General features: G+C 42.7%; 1 protein-coding gene across 1 annotated transcript; it reads left to right on the forward strand.

Annotated features, from left to right (window-relative positions):
• Positions 1-6,339: 6,339 nt before the first annotated feature.
• On the forward strand, positions 6,340-7,173 carry LOC113927306 (checkpoint protein HUS1-like). Its single transcript, XM_035728631.1, has one exon. It carries the CDS (start codon positions 6,340-6,342, stop codon positions 7,171-7,173), a length of 834 nt encoding a protein of 277 aa, XP_035584524.1.
• The last annotated feature ends 8,146 nt before the right edge of the window (positions 7,174-15,319 follow it).

Below are 15,319 nucleotides of genomic sequence, written 5' to 3' on the forward strand. Positions count from 1 at the left end.
TCTTGCTCCCTCTCATGTGTCCCCATGCAGGGGAGGCCGCAAAGTCATGGCAAGGCTGTCTAAAGAAGGAAGCCATCATAGAATGACAAAGCTCTCCGACTCCCTTCCAAAGTGAGCCCAGATGGACTGTTAACCTTAAAAAATAAAACTGCTAACTATTTTACGGGCAAAAGATGGGTTTATTTGGGAATAGCAGAGAATTGCCTTCCAGAACAAGGAAGCTACAGCAAAACCTTAGGCAAAGCCATAGAACAAAGGAGGGGAAGGCTCTTTGAGAGAGCAAAGGGGGATGTTGGGAAGGCTGTTATGAACAAGAAGTCCATTGGAATAAACTGAGAGTTTGATGTACAGTGGCTTTTATGGACTGAGTTGTGACAGTCTGTCATTGGCTGAACTACTGCTGCTGCAGGAGGGAGAAAACCTTTCTTCCTCCCGCTGGGGTAGTAAAGTAGGGAACACATGCAAAGTCTGACTCTTCCTGTTGGATTTGCAATTGATGTGAGTGATTGGACCTGCGAGCTCCTCCTTCCAGCCTCCCGACTCCATTCTAAAGGAGATTTCCCTTTATCAATTTTCACAAGCTGCAGTGTAGGGTTGGACCCAGTGACAGACAAGAGTAAGGGAATATGGGGACATATGGAATTTTCCCTTTTTTGGTAATCTTAAGAACTGTGCCTGGTTGTAAGGAGCACATTGGTCAGTTAGGGCCTATGGCTTAATAAGCCTGTTTGCATCAGGTTGATAGCCGCTGTGGACCCTTTTGCCTTGCTCAAGGTTCCATGGCTCAAGCCTGTCGCCTAAAAGTGGCCTCTATAACTTGGTGTTTAGATGCAATTTGCTGGCCCCTTTGGAATCCTGCAGTTCCTTCCAAAGATGCTGGCTGTGCCCTTAGGATGTGTTCCTGAGTGCCCTGGGTTCCGTTCCCTGCCTCTCAAATCTGTATTTGTCTCACCAGCTCTGTGGGTATCTGAAGGCCCCCCCAGCATCCTACACAAGACAGCCAAAGTGATAATGTTGTTAGTAACAAATAGCATAAAATAATTTTCATTTCTGATTATGTAAGTAATGCTATGTAGAGGGTACCAGAAGTGTGATCTGCAGACCAGCAGCATCAGCATCACCATGAGCTTATTGGAAATGCAGAAACTCAGGCCAAATCCCAGACTTAAATCAGAATCTGTAATCTGAAGTTCCCAAGTGATTCGCCTACTAAAGTTTGGGAAATACCACTCTAGATGACCTGAAGGCCACAGCTATGTTAGATCCTGAAAGCCTTTGTCATCCTGCCTTCATGAGGCCTGATGGTATGCATCTTCCTGTGCATAGTAAGTGCTATATGTCTATGTATCGTTATTATTAGAACACAGTAAATAACTTTTGCTCATCCAGACTGGTGACTCTGGTAGAACTGGGAGAAAGTGAGTTTTGGGGATAGTGCCAGGAACTGATTCCTTCCCATGTCTCACCCAATCCATCCCTCAGATGACTTGTGCTAGTAGTTTACCTTTTACATAGAATCTGGTGGACAAATTCATGTCTTCATCTATGGATCTCTTACACCTAAATTTTCTGAGTTAATAAAATATAATGAGTTTTAAAATTGTAATTTCGGAAAGCTGTTTGTTACTTGGTGATGAATAGCAGACATAAAGGGAAATGTCAGGGGGGTGGGGGGGGTGGGGGGAATGCCAAAGAAGGAAGAAGGGAAAGGATGGAGGTGGGAGGGAAAAGCAGTCCTGAGAGCTTCGAGAAAATCTGGTCAGTCAGCTTCAAAAAGGTGTGGCCGGGTTAAGATAAAATATGCCAAGTGGCCACCAGTGAGTGATAGGATAATGAGTGAATTTTATTTTCTTCCTTCTGCTCTTCAGTATTTACGAAGTCTTCTACAATGAATGGGTATTGTTTTTATTACGAGGAAAAAAAATGGCAAGTGTTTTTGTAAATTAATCAAATGTGTCATTGGAAAACTCCAGATAACAAAGTTGTTCAGGGAGGCAGGAATTCAAATGAATAGTAACTGCATGTACAGTGGGAGAGAGGCTATGCCAGGGTAAAAATCTGATGCTCATTTACTGTAAAAGACCACCAAGAATTTCAAGTGCATAATTCAGTAAAAGCATTAGCCTCAAAACAACTTTCTCACAGCTCTCTGGTTTCGGGGTTAACTTTGCTTGGCAAGTAGATTTTCATCACATGGAAAGAGCTAAAGGATGGGGAGGCTTGTGGCAGAGACCACAAATCCTCAGAAGCCCACCTTCTAACAGCTCAGTGTGGGCTTTGGCCACAAGTGTTTGGTTTCCTAGGGAGATGTTTCATGTGGAGCAACCCAAGAGCCTGGGGCCAGTGAGGACCTGTGCGTGTGAATCTAGGTGCCCTAGCACCATGCCCTGATTTTGAGAACTGGGTTCTCCCCGACATAGTTATCATATCCTAAAATTCGGTATTTTTCTGAAACCCCAAGCCTATGTTTCCATAGAAACTCTGTTATGATTATTGAATAGGATCCACGTTCCAGTTGGGTTTTTCAGAGATATTTTGCATCCTTTTTCTCATTTAATACTGGTACAGATTTTTTTTTCATCTCCGCTTCAAAAGGAGAAGTATTGAAATCTATCAGCTTCTGAGATGGGAATAGTAAACTCTCTCAGTATGACTTAGAGTTTGCCAATCTCTCCCTGTGACATCAGTTTTTTTTTTTCCTTCACAAATCTATTTTGTGTCTCTGTTGCTAGGTACATATATGTTTGTTAGAGTTTCTTGGGTTCTTTTTTTGTTTGTTTAAACAAGCTCCAGGCCCAATAAGGGGCTGGAACTCATGACCCTGAGATCGAGAGTGGCGTGCTCTACTGACTGAGCCAGCCAGGGGCCCCCTATTGGATTATTTCTTTCTTTTTTTTTTATTAATAGCTATCATTTATCGGGCATTTAAAAGTGCTTTGTGTTCAAGTATTATTACAAGTTGACAAATGGGGAATCATCTGCACTTGATCAAGGAAGATAAGCTAATTTGTATTTTTTTGATTATGTTATATCACCATACATTACATCATTAGTTTTTGATATAGTGTTCCATGATTCATTGTTTGCATATAACACCCAGTGCTCCATGCAGAACGTGCCCCTTTAATACCCATCACCAGGCTAACCCACCCCCCACCCCCCTCCCCTCTAGAACCCTCAGTTTGTTTCTCGGAGTCCATAGTCTCTCATGGTTCGTCTCCCCCTCCGATTTCCCCCCCTTCATTCTTCCCCTCCTGCTATCTTAGACCTGTACCTCTGAAACAAATAATACATTATATGTTTTAAAAAAAAGATAGCTGGATTATTTCTATTATGACATATCATGCCTCTATTCCTGAAGGGCTGATGTTTTACTTGGCAGGTGCTGTAAGTGCACCCAGGGCAGTGCAGGTGAGGAAGAAAGAAGTGAGGTAAGGACAAATGCAAGGCCATGTGAAGCAGTGAGCTACTCCAGCGGCCAGTACTTCCCAGATAGCTCAGAAAGCATAGCTTTCACTGTTCTCCGGTAGGATTTTCTCCACAAGGGTTACGAGAAAGGACACCTGGCTACCTCCTCCCTCCCACCTACCCTTGATTGAGTCTTACCCCACTGGGACCTAATTCCCCCCATGTCAGTGTTGTCATCTGGCCCTTCAAAAGCTCCCAGGAAGCCAGCCCCAATGTCCAGAAATGTGGCCTCCCATCCAAAGCGGAGTGGAGTAGAGGTGGATGAGGCACTTGAGAAACTCTGAGAAGGTAGACAAGATTTATGTCTGGTACATCTCTAGTAACATATGTTCTCATGTAATAATAATACCCTGAGGTCAATTCAACGGACATCCTCCCCCCCCCAAAAAAAGACTGAAAAACTCAAAATCAATTCAGTAAACACGTGTTGAGGACTTAGCTTGTGCAAGTCACCGTGCTAGGTACCCTGAGGGGGAAATGATGCACAAGAACTGATTCGGGGCCTCGTGGGAGACGAGCCATCTCTGGAAGAAAGATTTTGGGTTCAGAAAGACCTAGATTTGAATTTCTGCTCTGCTCCTTAGTGCTTTGTGAATTCGAATAAAATATTTAACTTGCTAAGGCTTGGTTTCCTGAGGAGAATAACAGTTGTTGCCTTACAGGATTGTTCTAAGACTGAAACGAAATAACAATGTTCAAGTAGCCAGTACATTTGATTACTGTTAAGTGTTATTTCCCTCTCAGAGGCTTAACTCAAGGGGTCAATTCATATAATTACAAAAACATCCATTCTAGGCAAAGGATGAACAAAGGACTTTGAAACAGAGAAAGGAAAAGAGAATTTAAGCCAAGGAAGCTCTGGGAAGGCTTCCAGGTCTGTAGTAAAAGAGAAAGAGAATCCCTTCCCCTTTCCTGGTGTGTGATCATCCCTTGGCAAATTTTCTCTTTTGGCAAACTTGGTCTTTGGCCCCCTACTTGCCTTGTGTCCCCGTCTCCTGCTCATGTTTCCTCTGCCCTTTAGATCCTTCGGTGGTGTTAAGCCCGTCCACGTTGCCTGACTTGGAGGTACAGGCAGTGTGGGCCGCGCTCCCCCAACCCAACTCCCTTGCCTTTGGAGGTACTGCTGTTTGTTCAAAAGCACACGGATTACACTAACCCTAATCAAGCTGCGTGACTGGTGGTGGCCTTTACCCTCCTAATGTTTTGTATTTCTTCCTCACTGAAGCTCATTTCACCAAGACAAATCTAATCACAATCACTCCCAGGAGAGTCTACCCATTGAGCGAGCTCCCCCAAGCGTTGTTGGCTTTTCAGGATCTTCCTTTCACCACCCTTAGATCCATAGGTTCTCTGGAAGCTGCTAAGTTTTCCATGGCAGCTTTCCTGGAGGAGTTCTGGCCAGCTGAGCGTCGATGCTACCTTTCAGGGAGCAGATGTTTACCAGTCAAGGGCTATTTGTTCACAGACCATGGAGGAGCTAGGTTTCCATGCTGCTCCCCTGCGTTTTCCAATCATAAAATGTCCTCTCATAAAAATCCTTTCTCAGCATTTTCCTTTTTTTCCTTAGCATATATTCCATATATTAAGGATAGCATCCAATATTTTGGTTAAGGAGAGACCTAAAGAGCAGCAACACTTTTAATTTCCTATTTGAAAAAATCCTAGTATTCACATAAGAAACATGTGAAAACAAACTCCTTATTTGATCAGGTAAAAGGGGTGAGGCTTATCAGGAATTATGACACACACTTCACCTTCACATAGTCATTTCTCCTATGTTCCCAGTTAGCCTGAGTCTTTCTCTACAGTGAGCCCAAGATGAAATGGCTCCTATCTTAATATTTATTCTTCTCACCTGATATTTCAAGAAGTCTGCCAGTACAGAGTGAGAAGGCCAGCTGCGCAAACCTTAAAGGGTACTTTGAATTTAATTTAGCAAGGTCTTCCAGAAATGCTACAGCCCATTGCTAAATGATCCTCCCACCCTGCCTTGTGGTGGCGGTGGTAGATCTAGGAGGGAGCAGAGGCAATGGGCCATAGTGGAAGAGCACCGGATTGACACTGGGACAAGGTATTTGCTGCACCACTTCGTAGCTGTATGTATGACACGACCAAGTTACTCAATCTTATGGGCCCTCTTTTTCTCACATTTGAAATGTCAGTGGCAAAAAAAAAAAAAAAAGTAAAAGTAAAAATAAAAATAAAAATAAAATGTCAGTGACAAGCCATACCCATGAGATCAACAAGAAATGAGATCATCTGACTCGTACAGCACTTAAATACCTGTGTGCTGGACACCGTGCTAAGTGCTGGGGATGTAGATTTGAGCGTGATAAAATTCCCGCTCTTGATGAGTGCAGACGCTGGTAGGAAAGTCAAACATGTAAATAGGTATATCCGGTGTTGTAGTCCACAGTGGTTCACAAGATGGGAGATTATATCAGACACACATAGGGAGCTTTTCAAATTACAGACAGTCACCCCCAGGGGAAGGTACTGCACTGTCAGTAATTCTCACTTCTTTGAAACCACTACAACACCTATTTAGCAGTGGAAGGCATGTAATTTAAGTCAACTCCCTGGCATTTTCCATATAACCCTTTCCCATTCCAGATCCCTAGAACCTCTTCTGTATACAATATCCTCGGGCAAAGTAAGTCACCATCTAACCTTCAACTGCCACTTGCTTGCTAATGACTGAAGTCTGTATCTGCAGCCCAGATTGCTCTGCTGAGCCCAAAACAACTGACTACTGGTGGATATCTATCTTCTGGATGATCCACAGGTTCCTTGTTTGCAATTAAAAGCGACACTTAAGGAGGAGACCCGGGTCGCTGCCAACTGACGCCCCACGCGGGCCCGCATCCCACCATGAAGTTTCGGGCCAAGATCATGGACGCGGCCTGTCTGAACCACTTCACGTGGGTCAGTGCCATGATAGCCAAGCTTGCCAAAACCTGCACGCTCCGCATCAGCCCGCAGAAGCTGAACTTCATCCTCTCGGACAAAGTGGCCAACGGAGGGGTGAGCATGTGGTGTGAGCTGGAACAGGAGAACTTCTTCAGTGAATTCCAAGTGGAGGGGGTGTCTGCGGAAAACAAGGCCATCTCTTTAGAGCTGATGTTGGAAAATTTATCTCAAGCGTTGAAAACGGCCTGGAATGCCAGAGCCTTGAAGATCAAGCTGACGAATAAACACTCTCCCTGCCTCACGGTCTCTATAGAGCTGTTATCTGTGTCGAGCAGTAGCCGCATTGTGACATATGACATCCCTGTTAAGGTTATTCCTAGAAAATTGTGGAAGGATTTGCAAGAACCTACAGTCCCAGTCTCCGATGTTAGTATTTATTTACCTGTCTTGAAGACGATGAAGAGCATTGTGGAAAAAATGAAAAACATCAGTAATCACCTTATTATCGAAGCAAACCTAAGTGGAGAATTGAACTTGAAAATAGAAACAGAACTAGCAACTCACTTTAAAGACCTGGGGAACCCTCCGTCAGCCTCTGAAGATGCCTCTCAGGATAGAGACCCAGAGCAGATGGCTGAGGTGCACGTAGACATCCAGAAGCTCCTGCAGTTCCTCGCTGGGCAGCAAGTGAATCCCACGAAGGCCGTGTGCAACATTGTCAGTAACAAGACTGTCCATTTTGATTTGCTCCATGAAGACGTTTCCCTGCAGTACTTCATCCCGGCCTTCTCCTAGACTGCCTTGCGGCCCGGGAGCGATATGTCCTCACGGCCACGCAAGTCTGTACATTTTACTTCTCTTCCCTCCGTGATATTCTAGCTAAAAATCGAGTTCATGAAAGACAGTTGGATAAACATACTACTTTATATGAAAAAAAAAAAAAAGTGACACTTAACTCCAGGCCCTTCTCCCTTCTTCTGGTGGACCTATTCCTCCCGTATCCCCCACTGTCCTGAAGGACACACAGTTTGCCCAAACTAACTACCTTGGAGTCATCCTAGACCCTTTCTGTCCTTGCATCATTTTTAGTCAGCCACCAAATCCTATAAATGCTGTCTCTGAAACCCACAGTATATATCCCCAACTCTCTATTCCCACTGCCCTGATCCTAGTTAAAATCTGCAATAATCTGTAATCATTTTTTTCCACAATGATCTTCTTGTCTACTTCAGAATGTTATTCTCTCTAAACTATAATGTGCCTTTCCCCCCAGTAAATCTGGTGATGTCATCCCCAGCTAAAATTCATCTAATGATTTGTCCTCCTCCCTCTTAACCCCAACACCCACAACTGTGTCTTACTCTTTTTTGCTGCCTGATCAGTTCTGGAGCAGAGTGAGGGACTGATGTGTCCTGGGGAAGGAAATTATAGCAGTAAAGAATTACAGAAGAGATCATCCTGCATTGAAGTAATTTATAGTCTGATTTGGAAGACACCAGAAAAGTCAAAGAGATTACTGGTTATTCAGTGATCACTTACTGAATAGCTGTGATGTGTCAGGCACCAAGTCCGTTGCTCAAATGCTGTGATTGAAATGCATGGTTCCTTGAGCACTGGAGCTGGGAAAATTGCAACATTATTAATAAGTTTTGCACCTTTGCGTTGGTATCAAGTACTACCAGAGCATGGAGCTGGAGTTGTGACTTGAAGGTGGAGTAGGAAGCTGCCAGGCTATGGTGGTCTGCCTGCAGAGATGAGGGATCCAGAAGTTACAGCACTAGGAAGGATGGTGTTGGAAAAATAGAAAGCGGTTCATTGCCACAGGAGGGTAGGTGCTCGGGAGGGTGATCGAGGGGGCATGAGAGCCAAGGGTTAGTCTGAAGCATTTGATAATTTATTCACTCACTCATTCACGTGTCCATCCACAAATACTTATCAAACATCATTTCCAGAGTTTCCTATTAGCCCTGGCAGCCCCAGAGAGCTATGCCTGTGTCCTGGCTTAAGTCAAGAACCTAAGGGTCACCTGTAGGTAGATACAAATTCTAAGTGAAATCACCATTGGTCTGTCGCTCCCCTTTCCCCAACCTCTACTGTCAGTCCCCATAAGATGCCTTTAAACCCTTAAATATTTCTATCTACTGTGCCAGCCATAGAGTAGAGATGACATCCTGTAAATGAATTAGAATGAAAGAAAATAAACCCAATTGAAGAGAAAGGGCTTCAACAGTTGCACAGAAACCCCTTCGCTACTATAAATATTTAGCACAGGAAGGCCACACCCTGCCACATTCAGTGTGTAGTTTTCATGTTCTAAACTCTCAGTGTTCAATCATTACTCCTGTAGTGGCAGTCTTTTCTTCTGTTGCATGGGAGTTTCCCTCTATTAAATAAGCCTCTCTGTTGGAAGAATGCTTATGGCAATGACTATAATTACAACCCAGGGCTGAGCTGGAAAATGCAGTGATGTGACAGCTTTTGTGAGAGGAAGGGTAGAGAAAGAATGAAAGCTTGTAATTCTCTTGGAGGTATCTTGAAGTCTGACAGTAGCCCTGCCCTTATGATGTAAATGTGCAGTGACCCAGAGGCTCAGGACAGAATAAGCCAGGCAGACATGCCAAGTCCCTGCTACATGGTCTACCAGTCAGCAAGCCAGAAAGACATGGCACAGTGCTGAACTCTCTGCGACTTCTTTAAGGGGAATAGTCTAGAATGGTTGTTCCCCCCATTTTGGAATAATGTCGAAATGTTTCATTCGTCATATGCAATGAGGGGTTTTTTACACATCATTTGAGAAAATACATAGTGATTCGAGCAACTACACATTTGTTATTATGTTGAGATAAATGTTTCATTAATTACACTCACATTTATAGATACCTGAAAAACAGAACATATGTTTTTTTTAAAAAAAAAGAATTTATTCCATCTGCTAACCAAGTTTGGCCCCTTATGTATTTGATGACATTTGCAGCAGCCCAGAAATCTGTGATTTCCTTCTCCCCATCACTACCCCTACTTCAAGGTCGCAGACTTGGAATAGTGTGTTCCTTACACTCATTCATTTGTTTAATTGAAGCTTTATATATATATATATATATATATAGTGGCCTACTATATTTTGGCCATCATGCTAGGGATCATAGATACAAAGTCAAATCCTACCCGGTACCTGGCCTTGAGGAACTTAAATCCATTTGGGGAGACAGCTATATAAATCTGTAACAGTACAACAGGCACAAAAGAGGATATGGTTGATCAGTTGCACTCAGGGGAGTTACTAGAAAAGCTTTCGTGTAAGAGGTCTATCTGTCAGCTATTGCCACAATAATGCCGCACAACAAATAAAGACACGATGACTTAATACTTCTGAGGCTTCTACGTACAGTCTGCAAGAGGATGGCCCATTCCCTGGGCTGTGCTTGACTCCAGGCTTTGGGCTCCATTCCCACAGTTGCAGGTTGGGTTCAGATCTGCTCTACGTGGTCCTCATCCTCCTTGGACCAGATGTTCTCATAGTGCATCACTAACAAGCAAGAGAGCCCGACAGTGCAACCATTGTTCCAGTCTCTGCTCTTGCTGCAGTCACTGAAATTCCATTGGCCAAAGCAAGTAACCTGGCTAAGCCCAAAGTCAAGGAGTGGGGAAGTATCCTCGACCTTCCCATAGTATGGATATGGATGCTACTACAGGGAAGTAAAGAACTGTGACCAAAAGTGAACTTACCACAGGAGAAACCTTTGATCTACATTCCGAGAGCTGGTTATGAGTTTATATTAAGTGGACCTAAATATCTGAAATATGAATCAGGAGAAATTAAGGAACCTTAGTGCACAGTATGTGGCCTGAAAGAAATGTTCTGACAGATAGGAGTTGGGGCTTTTCCGGAGATCCCTGCTCGGTGTCTGTCATGGAATATACTGGGGCCATTAGTGAGTGAAGATGCGCACAGCCTATGCATGCCAGAGCTAGAATGATCTGGAGGAGCTTTAATGAAAGACCTCATCCTGCTGATTCTAGACCCAGATTAACCATGAGAGGGCAGTGTTTTTAACCCAATGTCTCTGGTTTGATGACCATGAAATCTAGAAGAAAAGCAGGACTCACATTCTCACTGCCTTCTGCACTAACCCATTCTTCATGCTGTTGTCTTCAGAGTATTGAGGTTGTGGTTTGTATGCACTGGTTTCTTTCCTATTGCCACTGTAAACAAATCATCACAAATGTAATGGCTTAAAAACAACACAATTTTATTTTTAATTTTTTTACACAAATTTATTATTATTTATTAGTTCTGAAAAGGGTCTTATGGGCTAAAGTCGGGCTGTTGGCATGGCTGCATTCCTTCTGGAGACTCTAGGAGAGAATCTGTTTTCTTGCCTTTGCCAGCTTCTAGAAGCCAAGAGCATTCGTTTGGTTTGTGGTTCCTTCCTCCATCTTCAAAGCCAGCAGTGCAGCATCTTCAAAACTTTCTCTGACTCTGAACTTCTGCCTCCCTCTTCCACCTTTAAAAGACTCCCTGTGATTATATTGGGCCCACCTAGTTAATCCAGGATAATCTCCTTCTTTTAGGACTAGATGGTTTGCAACCTTCATTCCACCTACAACCTTAATTCCTCCTTGCCTCGCAACATAGGCACGAGGACGGGTTTGAAAGGCCATTATTCTGCCTCCCACGTGGTTGAGGGAGAGGGGGTGATGAACAATGCCTCACGTTGGTATTATGCTTTATGACATGCCAAGACTTCCGTTTCTTCATGCTCTCACTTTTGAATCAGCAGCATAGAAAGCCGAGAACCATTTTGTAAGTGAATAAATTGTAACTCAGATACATTCAGTGGCAACACAGGTTAGCATAATAGTTACCTGCTGCTTGTTCAATTACCTCCAGTCCTCTGAATGTATCTAACTTGGCCCCTGTCTCCCTCTGTTGCAATTATTTGTTACATGTCTGTCTCACCACCTCAAGGCAGGGGTGGTGTCATTTCACGCTCCCTGCCTTAGCAGTTAAGGATGGTGAAAGAAAAGAGTGTTCCTTAGACACTTACTGTGTCCATCATGTGCCAGGGACTCTTGATGTGATGTGCGACTTACTCTTACCCATCCCTGGAGATGAGTAAATGTGGGCTCAAGACCACCCAGCTCTCAGCACAGAACAGGGCTGGAATTCACACCGAGATCTGCCTGACTCCAAAGCCAGCCTTCTTTCCGTGCTTCTTATGGGCCAGAGGTCCCTCAACTGAGTTTTAAAGAAGAGACAGTGTGAACTATCTGGATTTAAATGTCTGAAATCAAGACTTATAGACACGTGGAGCAGTTACAATGCCATCTTTTTGTTTCTAAATGACTTTGACTTTTCTAATGGAGAAAATGTCCAACCCCCGTCTTGGTTTCAACAGCAGTGGGTTTGTGGTCTTGGTCAATTCACTGCCTCTCTGAGCTAGTTTCTTTTATAAATGAGGAGGTTGGAGTAGGTGACCTCTAAGTTTTATATTATATAATACCTATTTCAATTTTTATAGAAATACGACATTATAGATAAAATAAAGTGCCCTAATCTCATACTCTTTCTCACACTTCCCAAAGGAAAATTATTACCCTGAAGCTGGTGTGTAATCTCCTTAATTTGAACAAATACATTTATATCCATAACACCTTTATATGTTGTTTTGAGTATTTTTGAAACTCGTAAATGGCATCATGCAAGAAAGATTCTGTTAACAGTTTTTTTCATTCAGTGTTTTAGTTTTAAGATTCATCTGTGTTAATATGTGTACATCTACTCTATTCATTTTAGATAACTTTTTTTAATATTTGTATTTATTTATTTGAGAGAGAGAGAGAGAGCACATGAGATGGGGGGAGGGTCAGAGGGAGAAGCAGACTCCCTGCCGAGCAGGGAGCCCGATGCGGGCGATCCAGGGACTCCAGGATCATGACCTGAGCCGAAGGCAGTCGCTTAACCAACTGAGCCACCCAGGCGCCCTACTCTATTCATTTTAATTGCTGTGCTGTATTTCACTGTATGGCTATGTTTATTATCCACTATGGTAGTGAATTTCAATTTTTTTTTTATATTTAAAAACAGTGCTGCACTGAACATTCTCCTCTAAATGCATCTGCTTGTTCCTGTGGGCTAGAAATACCTAGCGGGACTCCTCCAAGCATGGACCAAAGACAGTTACCAGTTAATGACTAGAAAGTACAGAAATTGAGAAGAAGCATTTAGAAACTTTAGAAGCAAATCACCTGAGTACTTTGATGTCTACTGAACTAATAATAAAAGAAAATTATTCAGGCTTGTATTTTGTCTGTTTTTAAGGTTCATTTGTTTTATGTTTTTACTGTATTTTACAAAAATATTGATCCTCAACAGGTTGGAATTTTAGCACTTGGTTTTTCAGAGAGCTAGAGGATCTTGATACGTTTTCTACCTAGAAGTGACATGTCTGACTTGACGAGTAGGTGCCTCTTTAGTTCTATAAGGTGTTAACAAATTGCACTCCGGAATGGTCAAACCAATTTCCAGTCTCATCTGCATTATATGAGAGTTTCCTGTTTTCCCAGTTGCGTTGTCATACTTTAAAATCTTTGCCAATATGATATCTGTGGAAAAATATTTCATCTTAATTATAACATTTATCTGATTAATAGTGAAGTTGGACATCTATATGTTTGTTAGGTTCCCATTTGTGTGACTCTATTCAGGTAGATTTTCTCAGTTTGCAATTGTGGGGAGAATATGCCTGTAACAAGCTAGCTGTGGGAGGTAAAGTATTATAACAGGTATAACTGGTTTTGACTAGGAAAAGCCTAGAATAGCTAGTTTTGACTTGATGAAGGACAGGAAAAGCTTGTTGTAGCAAATTAATGCAAACATAGTTACTTTAGTGTCTTTCCTGGTATTTTGGGTTTTAGACAATGATTCAGTCATGACCACTAAGACACTTCAGTGGAGTGATTTTCACGGAGAATTCTGTACCTGTCATCTAGTTCTGATAGCCAGTGAGTTTCTGGTCCTAATGAGGTTGATGACACTGAGTGAGACTGAATTCACCTGTGAACTTAGTTATTTTCTGGAGCTTCGATCTGACCTCTCACTCACTCTACCTTTGACGTGGGTGAAAGAGCTGGGGAAAAGGTGTGGAGGTGGGCATGCTGAACCAGGCTTTCCCTTCCATTCACCCTGTAGTCAGCCTGTTTTTGTTTTTGTTTTTGTTTTTGTTTTTTTTTTGGTCTGCTCGTTCTTTTTATAACCTTTAATGAAAGAGGTGTGTTAAAATCTCCCATAATGATTATGAATTTATCTATTTCTCCTCTTTAGTTCTGAGAATGTTATTTCCTCTATTTTGAGGTTATGTTATTAAGTCCACACACAAAATAATTGTGATAATATTCCAAAGAACCACTCCAACAGGCAAGCCTGAGCGTTGGGCTATCCAGGAGACATGGAAAGACCTCTGGCCTTGAGTGCTCACATAGCTCATTTTCGCTCTGTTGTGCTTAGATGTTCGTGGCCTCCTTGTGGTTTGGTACATGCTTAACAAACTCCTGCACTGGGGCCTTTGAATTTTCCATTCCCTGCCCCCAGAACACCCTTCTAGGTGTCCTCAAGGTTTGTGTCAGTGAGAGATGCGAAGCACACAGAATTATGCCTGGTCACAGCAGTTACTGTAAGAGGAGGGAAGGAATGCTATGAGTTCAAGTGTAAGGAGCACTTCATGGACAGCCTAGAGAAAATCTGAACGGGGATGGAGAAAAGCATATTTTAGTAGTAAACCAACACATGGAGCTGTGAAGATGAGAGCTTCTCTAGAAACATCATAATGACACCAGGGTTCAGGTAGGAAAATGGTAGGTAGTAGGTAAAAAGACTGGAAAAATAAGTTGAATCACAAAATAAAGGTCCATGAGGACTAGGCAAAGGATTTTGGACTTTGCATTATAACTCCTCTTCCCAGACTCTTGACTTCCTTCCATACTAGAATATCAGATTCCTGAGGACATACCCAGAAAGATGCCCTGCACAGAACAAGCAAGCAATGCTCCATGTACTGGTGATGAAGCACTTAGGCCATGGGTGAGGTTGTCTGTGTCCAAATCTTGGTCCATACCTTCCTTACTGTATGGCCTTGGACAAGGTTCCTAAATGCTCTATACATCTACCTCCTAATCTGCACAAAGGGGCTGAGGTACCAGGCTCACTGGGTAGTTGGGAGGATTAGCCTGTTATATATAAATCACTTGCTATACACTTACATAGTAAACATTAGCTGTTATTAATTTAGAAAATTCCTAATTTCTTCATTATTTTGAATCTTGAATGATTCAAAATTCTGCCCTAAGGGAGAAATTTGTAAGTCGGGTTGGAGGAAGAGAACTTACACCAGCCCAGCCAACCTAATAATTATACCCTATGCCACAGCTCTTTCCAATTTCTTTGTGACAAGTATTGTCTCTGTTTCCAAATTTTGTTCAATCAAGTGACAACATGGCAATGACTGCTGGGATTTTGATCTGTTTCCATGACACCTAAAACTTAATAAATAAGGAAAGGGTGATTGAGAGGCATTGTATTCTGATCATCACTTTGCTTCCAAGAGCTATTTCTCCTTGTTTCTCCCCACTCCCAAAGCTTAGCTATTCAAGGGATGGTTAGAAATCGGCTGTGTGTGATTCTATAGCAGTTGATTGTCCCAACAGATACATTTTATAGGTGACGAGTGCGGAACAGAGTACCTTGCCATCAAGAACAAGAAGTAAGGAGACTTACCTGGAGCAAGTAAAACAAAACCTGAAATGCAACATAGATGCAACAGAAAAGCTTTCCTGTTCCTGATTTGTGTTCTAACTTGTCATGAAGTGTGTGCTCCAAGAGCGTGATGGCATAGGTGGACAGCGCCAGCACTGAGACAACACTGCCACCACGAAAAGTCACTTG

This window comes from Zalophus californianus, chromosome 7 (assembly GCF_009762305.2).
Source record: "Zalophus californianus isolate mZalCal1 chromosome 7, mZalCal1.pri.v2, whole genome shotgun sequence".
Taxonomy (NCBI): domain Eukaryota; kingdom Metazoa; phylum Chordata; class Mammalia; order Carnivora; family Otariidae; genus Zalophus; species Zalophus californianus.

Coding starts and splice junctions, on each gene's coding strand:
- LOC113927306 (XM_035728631.1), top strand. CDS start 6,340: ATGAAGTTTCGGGCCAAGATCATGGACGCGGCCTGTCTGAACCACTTC.